The following is a 13,521-nucleotide window of genomic DNA, read 5'->3' on the forward strand; positions in this document are numbered from 1 at the left end:
TTGTGATAAGAATGCTGTATGTAGAGTGCACGGGTTACTTTAAGAATGTTTCGTGGCCTTGTCTTGCCAGGTGGGGGCGGAGGAGGAGGTCCGGGCGGCCCAGCAGGAACCCAGTGCGGGCGCAGCGTGTCCTCGGCGTTCATGCCGTTGTCTCCGTTTCCTCCAACGACCTGCTCAAGCGCCAACACCGGCCCGAGCACTGCAGCCGCTGCAGCCGCCGCCTACCACCACTACGGCTCGGGGCTGGCCCACACGGGGCTGACGTCACCGCTGCCGCACATCTCCTCCATGGCCTCTCCCCGCTACTTCCCCTACGACCCCATCGGCTTCCGCAAGGATGCGCCTGAGCGCAACCTGAACATGGGCATGGGGCGAGACAGCATGATCGCCAACAGCCTGCTCAGCCTGCAGCACATCAAGAACTACGCCTCGCAGCAGATGCCCAGCTTCACCCCGACCTGCACCACCGCCTCGCGCCTGGCGTAGTGGCCAGGGGGCGCCACTCACTCCAGCGGCAGTTACTAAGTCAGGGCGCGGGCTGTCGGTGCACACACCCTTGGATAGGCCACGTGACTAGGGCGGGAGGAGAGGGGGGAGGGGACGATTTTTTTCATCCAAGTCTGTCCGCTTGCTTCGAACTCTTAAACACAACTTGTCAAGTCGGCAAAAAGTTCCAGGGTTATTAGGTCAGCTATGGTCTCGCGGAACACGTGTCTTTACAGATCCTTAATTGACTTTCTACAACAAGGATTCTTCCTCATCTAAGTAAGATGGCAGTGTTAGATTCACAAAGCAGTTCTAGCGTAATATTCTCAGCAACCACCCCTAAAAATCCCATTCCTCCTAATGTTCTAATTTTTAAAAGCCAACATTTTGGACTTATCCATCGCCGTTTAGTCTCATCAACGGCCAAACGACAAAATACTGCGTCGTCTGAGCCAGTGAGTAATCAGCTTTGAAATTTTCTGTGGTCGCTGAAACCAACAAAATAATATAGCTGTTTAAAGTGAAAAAAACAAAACCAAAACAAAATACAGTGTGTAACTTCGAGAAGTTTGGTTTAGTCTGTCGCTTACAACACGCAACAAGGCGAGGTGCACTATAGGACAAGGTAGGACAAAGCTAGGACCATTGTAGCTATACCGAGAGGATCAAACCAGAAACCGGCTTTGCGTTTCTTGGTGAATTTGAAGGGACACAAAACTGATCTATGCCCTGGAACTAGTTGTCGGCTTGGTGACGGACAGACTGGAGTAGCGAGAACAGTAGGACTTCAACTCGGCCCCATCTCTCTCCCTCTCTCGCTCATTCTCGTTCTCGGCGAGGAGAAGCGGGACGAAAGGTCGAAGCAGAGGCAGGAAAGACCTGGACGGTCTTGCTGCATGCGTGATTTTTCCATTACAAAAAATAAAAAACCTATTTAAAAGTGACTTCACTCAAGAGAGACAAGAGGAGTACTGGGATCACATCTTTTGGAGATAACACTACATCTCTAGACGAGGCGCATGGTATCTTTCACCTTCAGTATTTACATCTGTGTACAGAGACTGTTCAGTGTACATATTCATGTGTACAGACCCTTGCTAGATACGTTTAATGGAGGGCTTTTATTTGCCGGGACGATGTCAAAATGGCGGGTGACATTAGCAAGTATTATACACAGACATCGTGAGGCTGAAGGGTTATATGCCACTTCTGGTAATAGAGCTCAACAAACACACCAACACTAGATGCTGTCAAGCGCACACAGCTCACATCTTTTTCATGTCACGTGACACAAACATTACACAGCAGCACCAGCGTCTGTCTATTTTTCTGGAAACTGAGATGGCGAGCGTCAGCAAAGACCATAGAATTTCAGCAATCTCTTTCTATCATGAATTAATAAGAAAAACAACTGAAAGAGATCAGTATTACAGTATTAATAATTTAACATTCTGCTTCTTAATCTGTCAGTATTTTTCGGTAATTTCCCAGAGCAGGATTACACCTTTGGCCCACTTTGAATTCCAGAACATTTGGCTATTGCTTCATCCCATCCCCTTTGTGGAAAACCTCCCAAAAAGATCTGTCCCACTTGAGAGTGTAAGAAATATTTGCTGAAATTCGTTGCGTCTTGTTACGACCATTTGCTGGCTTTTAAAAAGGCGGTAAATGTTTCGCTTCATCGTCAGTCGTTGCGCTGTTCTCTGGACACATCTCAAAACACAAAAACAAAGTGTAGGCGTCTCGGAACCCTGGGCGGCAGGCTTGCAGACGTTGGCTCCACTCGCGATGACGAACAAGTAAGCCTGCAGTCTCTGGTGGTCGGCTCTGCCAGCAGCTGCCAGCCTGCCGCTCAGCCCTTCTACTGTTTCGGAGTGAGAGATAGGACGAGGTTCGTTCGTGCTTACGCTTGGCTCACCGCGCTGTTTTAGTTTGGGTCGTCTGGTCGTGATGTATGTTAGTGCTTGTGACACTCAATCCCATGGCATCACGGCGGTGGCTGAGGCATTCGGTTACAGCAACAAGGTGCTCAATGTGTGTCGTGTGCATGCATTCGATCTAGTTGAACACAGCTGTGTCGTGCTGTCTGTTTCCCCACTTTTCTCCCATCTTTATGTTGACTCGTGCTTTCAGAGAGCTTGTCCACAACTGGGACAACAGCAGCATCCTGCTGTACAGCACTACACGCGATAATACTGTGTAGAGAAAAGGTTTCCCTGTAGAATACATTTTTTTTTTATTAAAAAAAAACTGATCATGAGAATTTGCGGGAAAAAAAGTGTTTCAAGTTAAATCGACAGAAGAATTTCGCATATTGTTACCATTTTATACTTATAGAAGATAATCTGATGTGCATGTGTGGGTTTTTTTTTTTTATTTGAAACATCTGTGTTGTAGACTTAGTAGAAGCTGATCAGAAAACCATTTTCGGATCTAGTCATTGTATGGTGCTGATCTGTTTTGCAGACGCCAAGCGCATCGTGTGGTCAAACCACGGTTTTAAGAACGTTTTTTCAGAACTAAAAACACTGAAGCGAAACCGATATGGCTGTTTGTTACTCTTGTCAATTTTAGTAGAATTCACCAAGTCTAATTCTGCTCAGTTTTGGGAAGCATTCCATATCGCCATCGTGCCTAGTTCAGGGGAGAGGAGAGCCGGCCAATCAAAATGGAGATTGCAGGTATCTGTTCGTCAGCGCGATGGTGGCCTCCCCCTGGCTGGGCAAGATGGCGACTCTCACGACACGTCCTCGTGCAACTCGCGATCTGTTTGTGCGGTGTTGTGGAACTTTTGTAACCCGACTTCGATTTGCAGGCATGCACGCATGCACGCGCATTAGTCGCGTGTGTGTTGCTGTGTGTCTGTGTGTGCGTGTGTGTGTGTTGATTGCGTGAGAATGCGAGCTTACACCGCGTAAGGATCTGTGTTGAAACTTTTGCTTTTTCAAAAAAATAATTTAACGTACCACAGTGAAAACTTGCTTCCGATGAACCCTGCCATGTACGTGTGTTTTATGGTCTGTGCCAATCATTTTTTTCTGTATGTATGAAGTGTTTATTGCTTGCAGGCCAACACATAGCACATTTGACCCACAATGCATGTGGTCAGGAGAAATGTTGATCAGCATCCTAATTAATACTTATTCCACGTTTATCAAAGAAAGTTTATCTTCTAAAGATAACATTTTCAATTAATCGTCTGTTGAAATTTTGAACAATGTTCTTATGAGAACATGAATGTATAGCATGTTATTAACACAGATATAAGCGACGCTTACAAATCTTTGCTGGAAACTGTTCTCTGTTTCTGATCAAGACTGTTTTCAGTTTCTCTCAATTGCTGTACTGTATTGCAGTCTGTTTAGCCGTTGATTACTTACTGCTTGCAGTGTATATTATAAAAACAAATCATTTCACACATATATTTGATCTTCAAAAACTTTTGTGTCTTAACTAAAAATCTTGCACTGTCAACAGCCAGTTCCCTCTGCTAACATTTCATTTTAAACTGAAATGAGTCGTTTTAGCCGTGCCATTGCTTCAGCTAGAATCACGTTTTCACTTTTACTTATTTTCTTTTTTTTTTTTTTTTTTTTGTCTTTCACTTTCAAGGAAAAAAAAATTTTTTTTTTTATTTGCCACCAGCTTGTAAACTGGTGAAGAGTGATTTTTGCAGCTTGGCTATGACAACAAATTTGTATTTAAAAAGTCTACTTAAAACTGCGGTAGGACCTACATGTAGAAGGTAATCAATCAGAACTCAATCAGTCCTGCTTTGTGATGATCAACAGTTCAGCTAGCTAGTCGATGTTTCGGTTCACCCAACCGAAACTTGTTAGTCTATTGACACACCAACGCATCTGCCTTTATAAGAAAATTACATTAGTAAAGAAGCCTAATATAGAAAGCCTATAATTAGGTCGCCTAATAAAAGATTTTCTGAACTAAACGATTTACTTAAAGATTTAAGATCATCTTAAAGATTTTTAATAAATTTTTAATTCGAGGAGAACTTCTTTCAGAAAACGCCAATTGTTTTCGCCTTTTTTTAATTGTGGTAATAAACAAAGGTTTAAAAATCTTTTCCGTTCCAAATCACCCTTCATCCAGTAAATAGTAGAATTTACTTACACTCCCAGCTTTTGCATGTAACTGGGTCAACGTAGTATCTTCATTTTTCCCTTTTCTAGAAAACTGTCCATGTCCTTTTTTTGTAAAGCGGTGTATTTTTCTTGCTTAGTTTCCAGTAGTTGTCTATCGCAAGATATTTCCTTAAATAAGTAATGCCAGAACGTTGTCACGTAGAAAACATAAACTTAGTCTTTCTATCTCCAGTCTACCAACACTACCCTCCGCTTTGTTAAAGGGAAACCTTATATTTAGCCTCTATTCCTTCCAAATAGATGCATTTCCTTTGTATTTTCGCTTTATATTCTGGAAAATGTTGCTTGTAACAACATCCAGTTGTTTTAGGTACTTAAACTTTTCATTTCGCCAATCAGCAGGTTTTTTTTTACATTTGACTGTATTCTTTTGTTTGACTTCGTTCTGACACCTGTAATCTCCCAAATGCAAAAATCAAAACACGTTTGTTCATGAGCTTACATCTTTTTCTCAATGGATAGAACTCTCATTCTAACCTTGTAGTTGTTTATCATTAGATGGTCTGGGCTATTGTCTACACCGAGTTGTTTTTTTTTTTTCTTTGTTTTCCTTTTTTTTTATTTTTGTCGTTATGAGCGCGAGCTAGCGACAAAAGAACTGCGTTCTTTACACGAGAAAAAAATTCTGCATAACATTAAATTGGAGAAATGAAATCAACGACAATCTGGAGATGCAGTACACCATTACTATAGCAACTCGTGCCTTTCGAATCACATCTAGGAGAAAGCAGCTAATTCTTTCGCATCAGATACAGCGGTGCTACCTTTAAGCCTGCTGTTTCACAAACTGGCTTTTCCACAACCTATCTGTCCTTCAAGTTTTACACCTTCAGCATTTATTTCTTGTCTTGTATTGTTTACATTTGCAATGCAGCTTTGTATATTTTGAATTTTTATTCATCACTGACCAGTGATTGTCAGAGCCGGTGTGTTGTACAGATTCTAGATATCTAAGCTGAATTAGCTTTGTCAGTTTTCTGAGATTCATTCTTAATCTTTACCAAAAAAAGAAAAAGAAAAAAAAAACCAAAATCTTCCAGAGTCGCTAACGCGATTTTGGGGTCTCAGAACTTACTTATTCACACTATTGGGATGCTTATCATGTACACTTGTTCTGGTGACATGTCAGAACCTGATGTTTCTTGTCCAACATAATGGCGTGTTGTACCTATACATATATAAATATGTGTCTTTATTTACATTCGGCATCAAATGCCAGGTTTTGTGCATGGAGGTTTGTTTCTAAAGTGGTTTGACCCTTTTTCTGTTTTTTAATTCCGAGGTGCTTTTTTGTTTGTTGACTATGCAGTAATGTGGAGTGGTAGATGATTTTTAGTTTCTGCCGTGCGTGGAGGCGTGAGAGTGCGTTAGCGGGACTGTCTTCGCCGAGGACTACTGCAAAGCGTGTGGAGGAGCAGCGCCCCCTTTGTCTCGCCCTCATCCCACGTGACTTGCCGACTCCGTGTCTGATCACGCGCACACGAGCCCCCCTTTCCCCATCAGGTTGCCGTTCTTTGATACCTTCGTGTCTTGCTTCCTTTTCTGCATTGTCGGTTTTTTAAATCTCGAGAAGACGAATTTTCATTTTCGTGCTTTAGACCATGTTTGCTTTACATGTTCATAATTATGATAGCAGAACCTTGCCGCATATCTCTTGTATCTTGAACAGGTGGGAGGGGTAGAGGATGGAGAGGAAAGGGAGGGGGATGCTGCACGTGAAGCTGTGTGTTGTGACATGCGTGATGTGTGTGTTGAGCTGCATGCGTGCGTGCGTGCGTGCGTGCGTTCAAGAGGCGGGATGGGGGACATGGAATGTCGCATACTGTTCTTTATGGCACAAGAACTTGTGTTCAGTCGATAGAGAACCGGAAAGAAGATTCGAGGTGACGACTTTTGTATATTTGAGTCAAGTAGGTCTTTTTATCTTTCAGATTATGATGCGAAATTTTAAAAAATGCTTCTCGTAAATTGTTTTGTGAGATTCATGTGCCATATGTATTATGATCAAAATCCCTATGTACCACAGTTAATTTGTATGATATATATGTAAATGTTTGCAGTCACCCCCTTCCCTTGACACCCTCCCGTCGCAGCATGTAACGATCGTCATTGAAGTAGCGTGCCCTTCTCGTGATACGCGGTCATGCGCGTGCAATCCAAACGATTCCGACTCTCGATGTAGATGTGACTTTGGTCTTTCCAAGCTTTAAAGCTGTGGATCGCTTAGTTCTTCACACTTTCAGAGCTCTCTGTAAATGGGACTACTACTACTATTACTCCTACTACTAAACAATAGCCATTCATTCAGCTGTTCCAAACAGCCGCATGCCCGTAGCTCATACGACGACGATTTGCTCATTCAGTAGGTTTTCTTCTCTCTCTGCAGCTGCGACTCTGTTGGTGATGTTAAAGACTAGTTGTTGGTTTGTACGAGTGGGTACGGCACCGTTCACTTATATGATGAAGCTCTTCATTGTTGACATAATTTTACAGCCCCCCTCTCCAGCCCCTGGCTCTCCTACCCTCTTCCCCCCTCCCACTGTCATGTTGACTTGTTTACTTTCTCCCGTGTTTTTTGATCTCTCGGCATGTGGTGGAGGTTACTATTTCTCATTGTCGTGAGATTTGCGTGTCGTTTGTTGACTGTCGGTCCACTTACATGTACAGAGGCGTTCATGTTTTTGTCAGTCGCTGAGTGCACATTTCCGATGGTCTGTGAAGTAGTGCTCTCTCTTTCCTTCTCTTCGTCAGAACCTCTTCAACTTGCGATGCAGCAAGTCAGACGGAGCGTGGTTTTAACTGAGGGCTCATTTATAGGGCACCTGCTCTGCTAGGAGACCGTCTGATGGCTTATAATCTGTCTATTGTTTGCGAATTAGCCCACCCGTTACTCACCCACCCACATTACCCTCTTCTTTAAACAAGGTATCCAAATATCTGTGGATGTAACTCCTTTAGACATGTACAATGTAGATTATTTCATTTTGAAATCAGTTCATCTGTCGATCCCACGCACCGTATCCAGTGACAGTTTCCCCTAGTCAGCCATTCTTATCGACAGTTTCACTTTAAATGATTTCAAAGAACGTGGCGTATGTAACAGCAAGCCACGTGGAGATCATCCAACAATTATTCTGGGCGCGAGCCCGTGTCTGTCCCCCTCAAACATCTTCTTGGCCTGCGGCGAGCTTTTGTAACCAGTGACAGTCGTGTACCTAGTTTGCTGCTCCGCTAGCGACTTCTTTTTTTCTCTCTTTCTCTCTATCTCGTACTGACTTGTACGACTGGCCTCTTCTACGCATGCGCAAACAACCAAATGCGGTCGCCAGCTTAACGAGTCTTGACTATGATCTTTTGACTGTTCAGTCATTCTGTAAAATACAAGACTACACCAAAGCCCACACAGTATCATGGAGGTAACACGACAAAAGCAATCACTAGTCAAGCTACTTGAAGTACTGCATTTTCACTACACACCGTCAAGGGACAAATTGAAATTCGGTCTGCGCATGCGTCCCTGAAGTCAGCACAGGGAAAAAGTCACCTCCCGCGAAAAACGTACAGCCACCATCCAAAACTAAACTCTTCCCCACTCTCTCTCCTCCTTTCACTCTCCTTGCACTCATTTCTGACACACACACACACAGATAGATGACATAAGGAAATAAAGGAATAAAATATCCTTGACCCACACATCAGTCGGTGACCTCCTCAGAGAAGTAGGGAAAGAAAGCCAACGACGTCTTCCATGCAGGGCGCACTAGGCAGCTTGTGGCTCTGGTCCCCAGGGAGCTTGTGGCTCTGATCCCTAGGGATTTCTCAGTCGACGCTCAGTTGATCATGCCCCTTGTACCATCTCTTTGTTCATGCAGCAGGGGGAGTTCTCTAACCGTGTACATGCAGCCCGGGGGAGTGCTGTACCTCTGTACAACTGTTTCCCAGACAACGATCTTGTTTCTTGGACTTGATATTTCAGATGATTAATAACCGTACTACATATTAGTACTCCTACGAACATTGAATGTATGCCATTTTAAGTCGATGTCTCTCATGGTTGTGGAATGACGAATTCTTTCATGTTTCACCTTTACCAAAAAAGAAAAAAAAAGTCTCGCACGTGAATGTCTGGTTCCTTGTCTTGTAACGTCTCGGTTTTGTTTTTTTTTAACGTCCTACCACCTCATCGTTGTTCTTGCATTCTCAGTTTATTATTTTTTTCTGTCTGTGAGCAAAACAGTGGACAGCTGTTGTCTTAAATGGACAAAAAAGAAATGTGCTAGCCAGTGAGAGCTTGTCAGCGGGCGTTACTTCCAGGCGTGGATAGTGGATGGCAGAGCGAAGTGTCACGTGATATCCACAACGATACCTGCTAGCAAGGTGGTCCTATACACGTTACACATCTATAACGCACAAAAGCTTTCTCTTGATATAAGAACTTCTGAAAGTATTTCATGCTGGTCAGACTTTCTTCGGAAACAAAAGAGCGAGTTTATATTAAAAAAAAGGCTCTCAGCATATCGCCAGTATCGCAGTGTTAAAACTACGCCCACTGAACGGCTCTCTGTTGTATCATATTGCAGATCCTCTATTGTGATGTTGTTCTATTGTTAACACTCATTGTTACATTTATTCTCTCGTTCTTTGTCGGTTTTTTTCCACCTAGGTCAAAGTCAGAATCCCTTTTACCGATATGTTTATTCCCCCTCCCCTCCTGGCCACTGAAGATTATGTTGCGAGTCTGTTGACTGGACTGAATAGCTCAAGATACAAACAGAACTTGTGTCATGGTGTCGATCATTACTATACTTCGCTCCAAGTAGCCTAGAGCTGTGCTCTTTTGATCTGTGAATTTTGTGATTTTTTTGTGAAAGCTCCCACGAAGTTTCAATGACATTGCAACTCCTTATGTGATAACTAGATGCCTTTGTGAATGGAAAACTAGAAAGCGATGTAATGAAGTAGAAATGTTTTTAGATCATCATGCTTGGAGGTACATCAACATTGCCTGTACAGTATGGCGACATAATGTCTCCTTCGCTAAGGCGTAGTTCTTACTGTTAGTCTCAAACGTAAGGTAACACTGGGAGAGTGCGTGGTACAAGCTGTAAGCAGCGACATCCTGTTAGAAAATGTATGACAATTCGCAGCGTTCTTCCTGCGACCAGTACCGAGGCCATGCGATGGATGCGCAGGACGATAGACTTCCGGTCTGCTGGAGTTGTCCACCTTCTCGCTGTGACGATCAGCGGTGTTCCATAGCGCCATCTCTCCGTCAGCCAGCGCGGCATTGTGTCGCTCACTTCCACAGACACAATCGTTTGGCAGTTCCGTTAATTCGGTTGAGAGTATGGGTGGGTTAGGGTTGGGTGAAAATTCCAACGGGATCCGACACGTTGTCGTTAAATGACATATACTGCCTTACCGCCTAGCGGTGATGCTACGTTATGTTATAGAAGAAAAATACTAAGCAAATGAAGGCTTATCAAATTCCTATTCCGAGAAATGTTGGGGTTTCTGTATGTTTGAGGTTTCTAATGCAAACGAATTCTGTCCGTACCATGCTTTTACGGGAATCATTATACAACACTTCACAAAGCTCTCACTCTGTCGTGCCCTTACACAGCAGATGGTCTGAAAGACTTAAGAAAATAAAATGGGCACATATATGGCAGCAGATCGTGGCCTCCGCTTCATCAGTAGAATTAGGTTTTTTTTCTGTTGACAATTTCTTTAAAATGCTTGCTACTCGCTGTAATTTCTTGGCCACCCCTAATCTACAGAGAGAAAAACACCAACAGGAGAAAGATTTAATGACTGTAAAGTTTGAATTGTTCAATGTTTTCGAGCTGTATTACTATGTTTTAGTCGTTGACAATGTGGCGGTCAAGCCACATTTACAAGTTTTGGCAGTTTCCACTCTAAGAAAAACAACAAAGCGGACCTTGTTTTCAGTTCCTCTGACAGAGTTGTAGTCACAAGTTTCTTGTTGGATATTTTTCTGCTATACTGCTACTTACAAAGGCAGCAACATTCGGAAAAGCAACTTTTTCCATGTTATGCAATTCTTTAAGTGTTTTTATGCCTCATGGCTTGGTGCTGTTCTCTTTTAGTAGATAGGAATTGCAAAGATGGGTAAGAGACTTTCCGTTTATCATTTTATCGCCCACTTCCCCCCCCCCACTTCTCCCCTCTTCACTCAACGCTTGGTTTCGCCTGCGTGGTGCGCCCCCTTTCTCTTTGGTTCCTTGTGCAGTAGTTTTGCCAAAGCACTGCATGGCGGTTTCTATTTAGCTTTTAATGCAAATCAATGCCTTGCAGTTCTTGGGCTCTATACACATGGGGTGGTCCAAGCACAGAAGAGAAAAACAAATCTATATCAGCAAATTATACCCAGCTCTTAAACATTACTACACTGACTGCCTGTTTCGAAACTTTACTAAACGTCCTTTTTTTCAGCCAAACTCTTCAAACTTTAACAAAAAATGGCCTTATCGTAGCAGACAGCGAGTTTCACTTTCGGGTGCTTGTTCTTTTCGATTAAAGCTGCGTTTTCCGGCGGAACACACGCACGTCTGCGCTGTTTGTTTCTGTGTAACTCACCTGTCATGTCATTTGGTCTTGGAACAGAAATCATTGTGATAGAGGGTCCTTTGTCTGCGGCGTATCAAGAACTAGATCATTTACAGGATCCCAGAAGTACACAGTTGCTGAGGTAGCAACTTTAAAAAAGTAGCCTTTGTACCCAGTGTTTTATCATTACATAAATGCTGTATGGTAGATGTGTAACCTTGATGTCGGTGGTGTCAGCTGTCTTCTATTGCTAAATGTATCGATGCTTTGTTAAATAAAAAATGCGAAAAAAAGTGAATGCTGAGTTTGGTGTATGTCAGCTCAGTGTGTCTGGATGCTTGTTTGAACTAGTGGCTTGTTGTATGCTGTTGTTCATATTAAGCTATTTTAAAATTTTCAGTAAAGCCGATGTTGATTTTAATCATGTAAGATATCGAAACATACTTTCCTCCAAAGCAATATCTCGACGAATTGTGGATTATAGCTAGGCATGGGCGGACAATAAATAAAAAAATAAAAAACGGTACCAAATTGAAGAAAGCTCAAAACAGAAGAGGGGGGGGAGAGGCGCCAGGGACAATAGAGTGTGTACAATAAAAGTCATTCAAAAGAAATGAGTTTTTAGATTATAGACCACGCACAGGACATAAACACAAGAGAAACTATAAGCTAAAATTGTTAGCCCTCACCCACAGGCTGTCATCATGTGTTTGATGCGTCGTTTGAGAGCAAGAATTTAATAACATTGTACACGAATCATAAAGGACCATTACAAGCACGTTTTATTATTCTGCTTCGAACCAGAATGAAAGAAAAAGGTGATTGTTTTTTCTTAGACTGCTTCACGCGACAATATAGTTTCGAAAATAGCAAGACATATTACACAGACATATTACACCACCGTGTGAAGAATACACTCCTGATACTACATTAGACACATTTCACTACCTTGTGAAGAACACCTGGGTATCATGGAACGGTGGGTGACATGAACTGAGAGCAGTGGCCCTGGCATCACAAATAATTTATACAGGCTAGTACTAACATGAAAATATATCTGACATACAATGGCACTGACAGACGGATGAAGAGCAATGGGTGGCACGTGCTGGTTCAGACACACCATTCACGTGCAGTCAGTGTAACCCAGAAATTAGTACATCGAAGGTTACTACAGCAGTAAGAAGCAACGACTGTTTAGTTCGAGCACTGACAAACAAACAGCCAGTAATGACTTGTGTGGACACTGACACACAACAGCAAGCAATACTTGCTACATACAACACCACCAAGTAATCACTTTGAACATTGCTACAGGTACTGATACTGCAAGCAGCGACTGTTTACAGCTGGTATCGCACAAAGCAGCGACGAAATTAGCTCGCACCTAAATATATTTCCAGAGAAATCTGCGGCCATTTGAACCTTGAAAATGAAAGCAAAGTAATTCTTCCGGATGTAGTCACAAGCTGTGGCGCTCACTATCAAAGTGTATCAGGAAGGACGCCATCTAGTGTCAAGACTTTATTTTCCAGGAGTTAGGCAGGTTCACCTCACTGCCCCTACCTAGTTAGTAAAGTAGTCTGTTAAACAGAGTAACTTTTATAACGTGCTGTTTGATCCATAACTAAAGCAGTAAACAAGCAAATAAGAAGCTCCTTACTTCAAAGCCCTCAACTACGATGTTTACTCACATCTCGTGAAAGAAAGGTATACCCAAACAATAATAAATGCTTTAAGCGCAGTTTTATTTACTTTATTATTTATAGATTTATTTACTAAGATAAGAAACTTTAATTTATATCCCTTCTCTCTTCAAGCCCACAGGCATTCAGCCTAACATAGCTCTAGGTAACTAATTTTCTTCAGCTGATTCTGATCAATCACGACCCTGCGATCCTGACAGAACATGGCGTTGTTCCTTGTCATTGATTTTGGCCAGTAAGCCTGTAGATAGCTTCGATCCACCCCGCCGATTCAGTTTCCGCCCAGTCTCCAGCTCCTTCTGATAAAATTGGAGCCAGCGCTGCCCCTGTGGTGCCGCACACACCGTCAATCAGTCGACATGTTGAGGCTTAGTTCCTCCCAGAAACCTATTGCCCCTCCCTCATCTATCTCTCGAGCTGGAGCTCGCACGCACGCACACACACAAGGAAAGTAAATTATAATTTTGTGCAAGACAAGAAGCTTCAAGCACTACACTGCGTCGTGTAACAGAAAGCAAGGACTGGAGCAGCTGTCTAGCCCCTGGCCGCAAGGCTCTGCTTCACTTGGCGTCGTGTCGCCATTGTTGCGCCGCACG

General features: G+C 43.0%; 1 protein-coding gene across 30 annotated transcripts in view; it reads left to right on the plus strand.

Moving 5' to 3' along the window:
• Nucleotides 1-11,517, plus strand: part of LOC112556085 (zinc finger protein 678-like) — a 248,897-nt gene extending 237,380 nt beyond the window's left edge. For all 30 annotated transcript variants that reach the window (XM_025224701.1, XM_025224708.1, XM_025224710.1 and 27 more), the window contains one exon: nt 71-11,517. In XM_025224701.1, the coding sequence (XP_025080486.1) occupies nt 71-486 (416 nt within the window). In that variant the 3' untranslated portion in view covers nt 487-11,517. The remainder of the gene's footprint in view (nt 1-70) is intronic.
• The last annotated feature ends 2,004 nt before the right edge of the window (nt 11,518-13,521 follow it).

This window comes from Pomacea canaliculata, linkage group LG2 (genome assembly GCF_003073045.1).
Source record: "Pomacea canaliculata isolate SZHN2017 linkage group LG2, ASM307304v1, whole genome shotgun sequence".
NCBI lineage: Eukaryota > Metazoa > Mollusca > Gastropoda > Architaenioglossa > Ampullariidae > Pomacea > Pomacea canaliculata.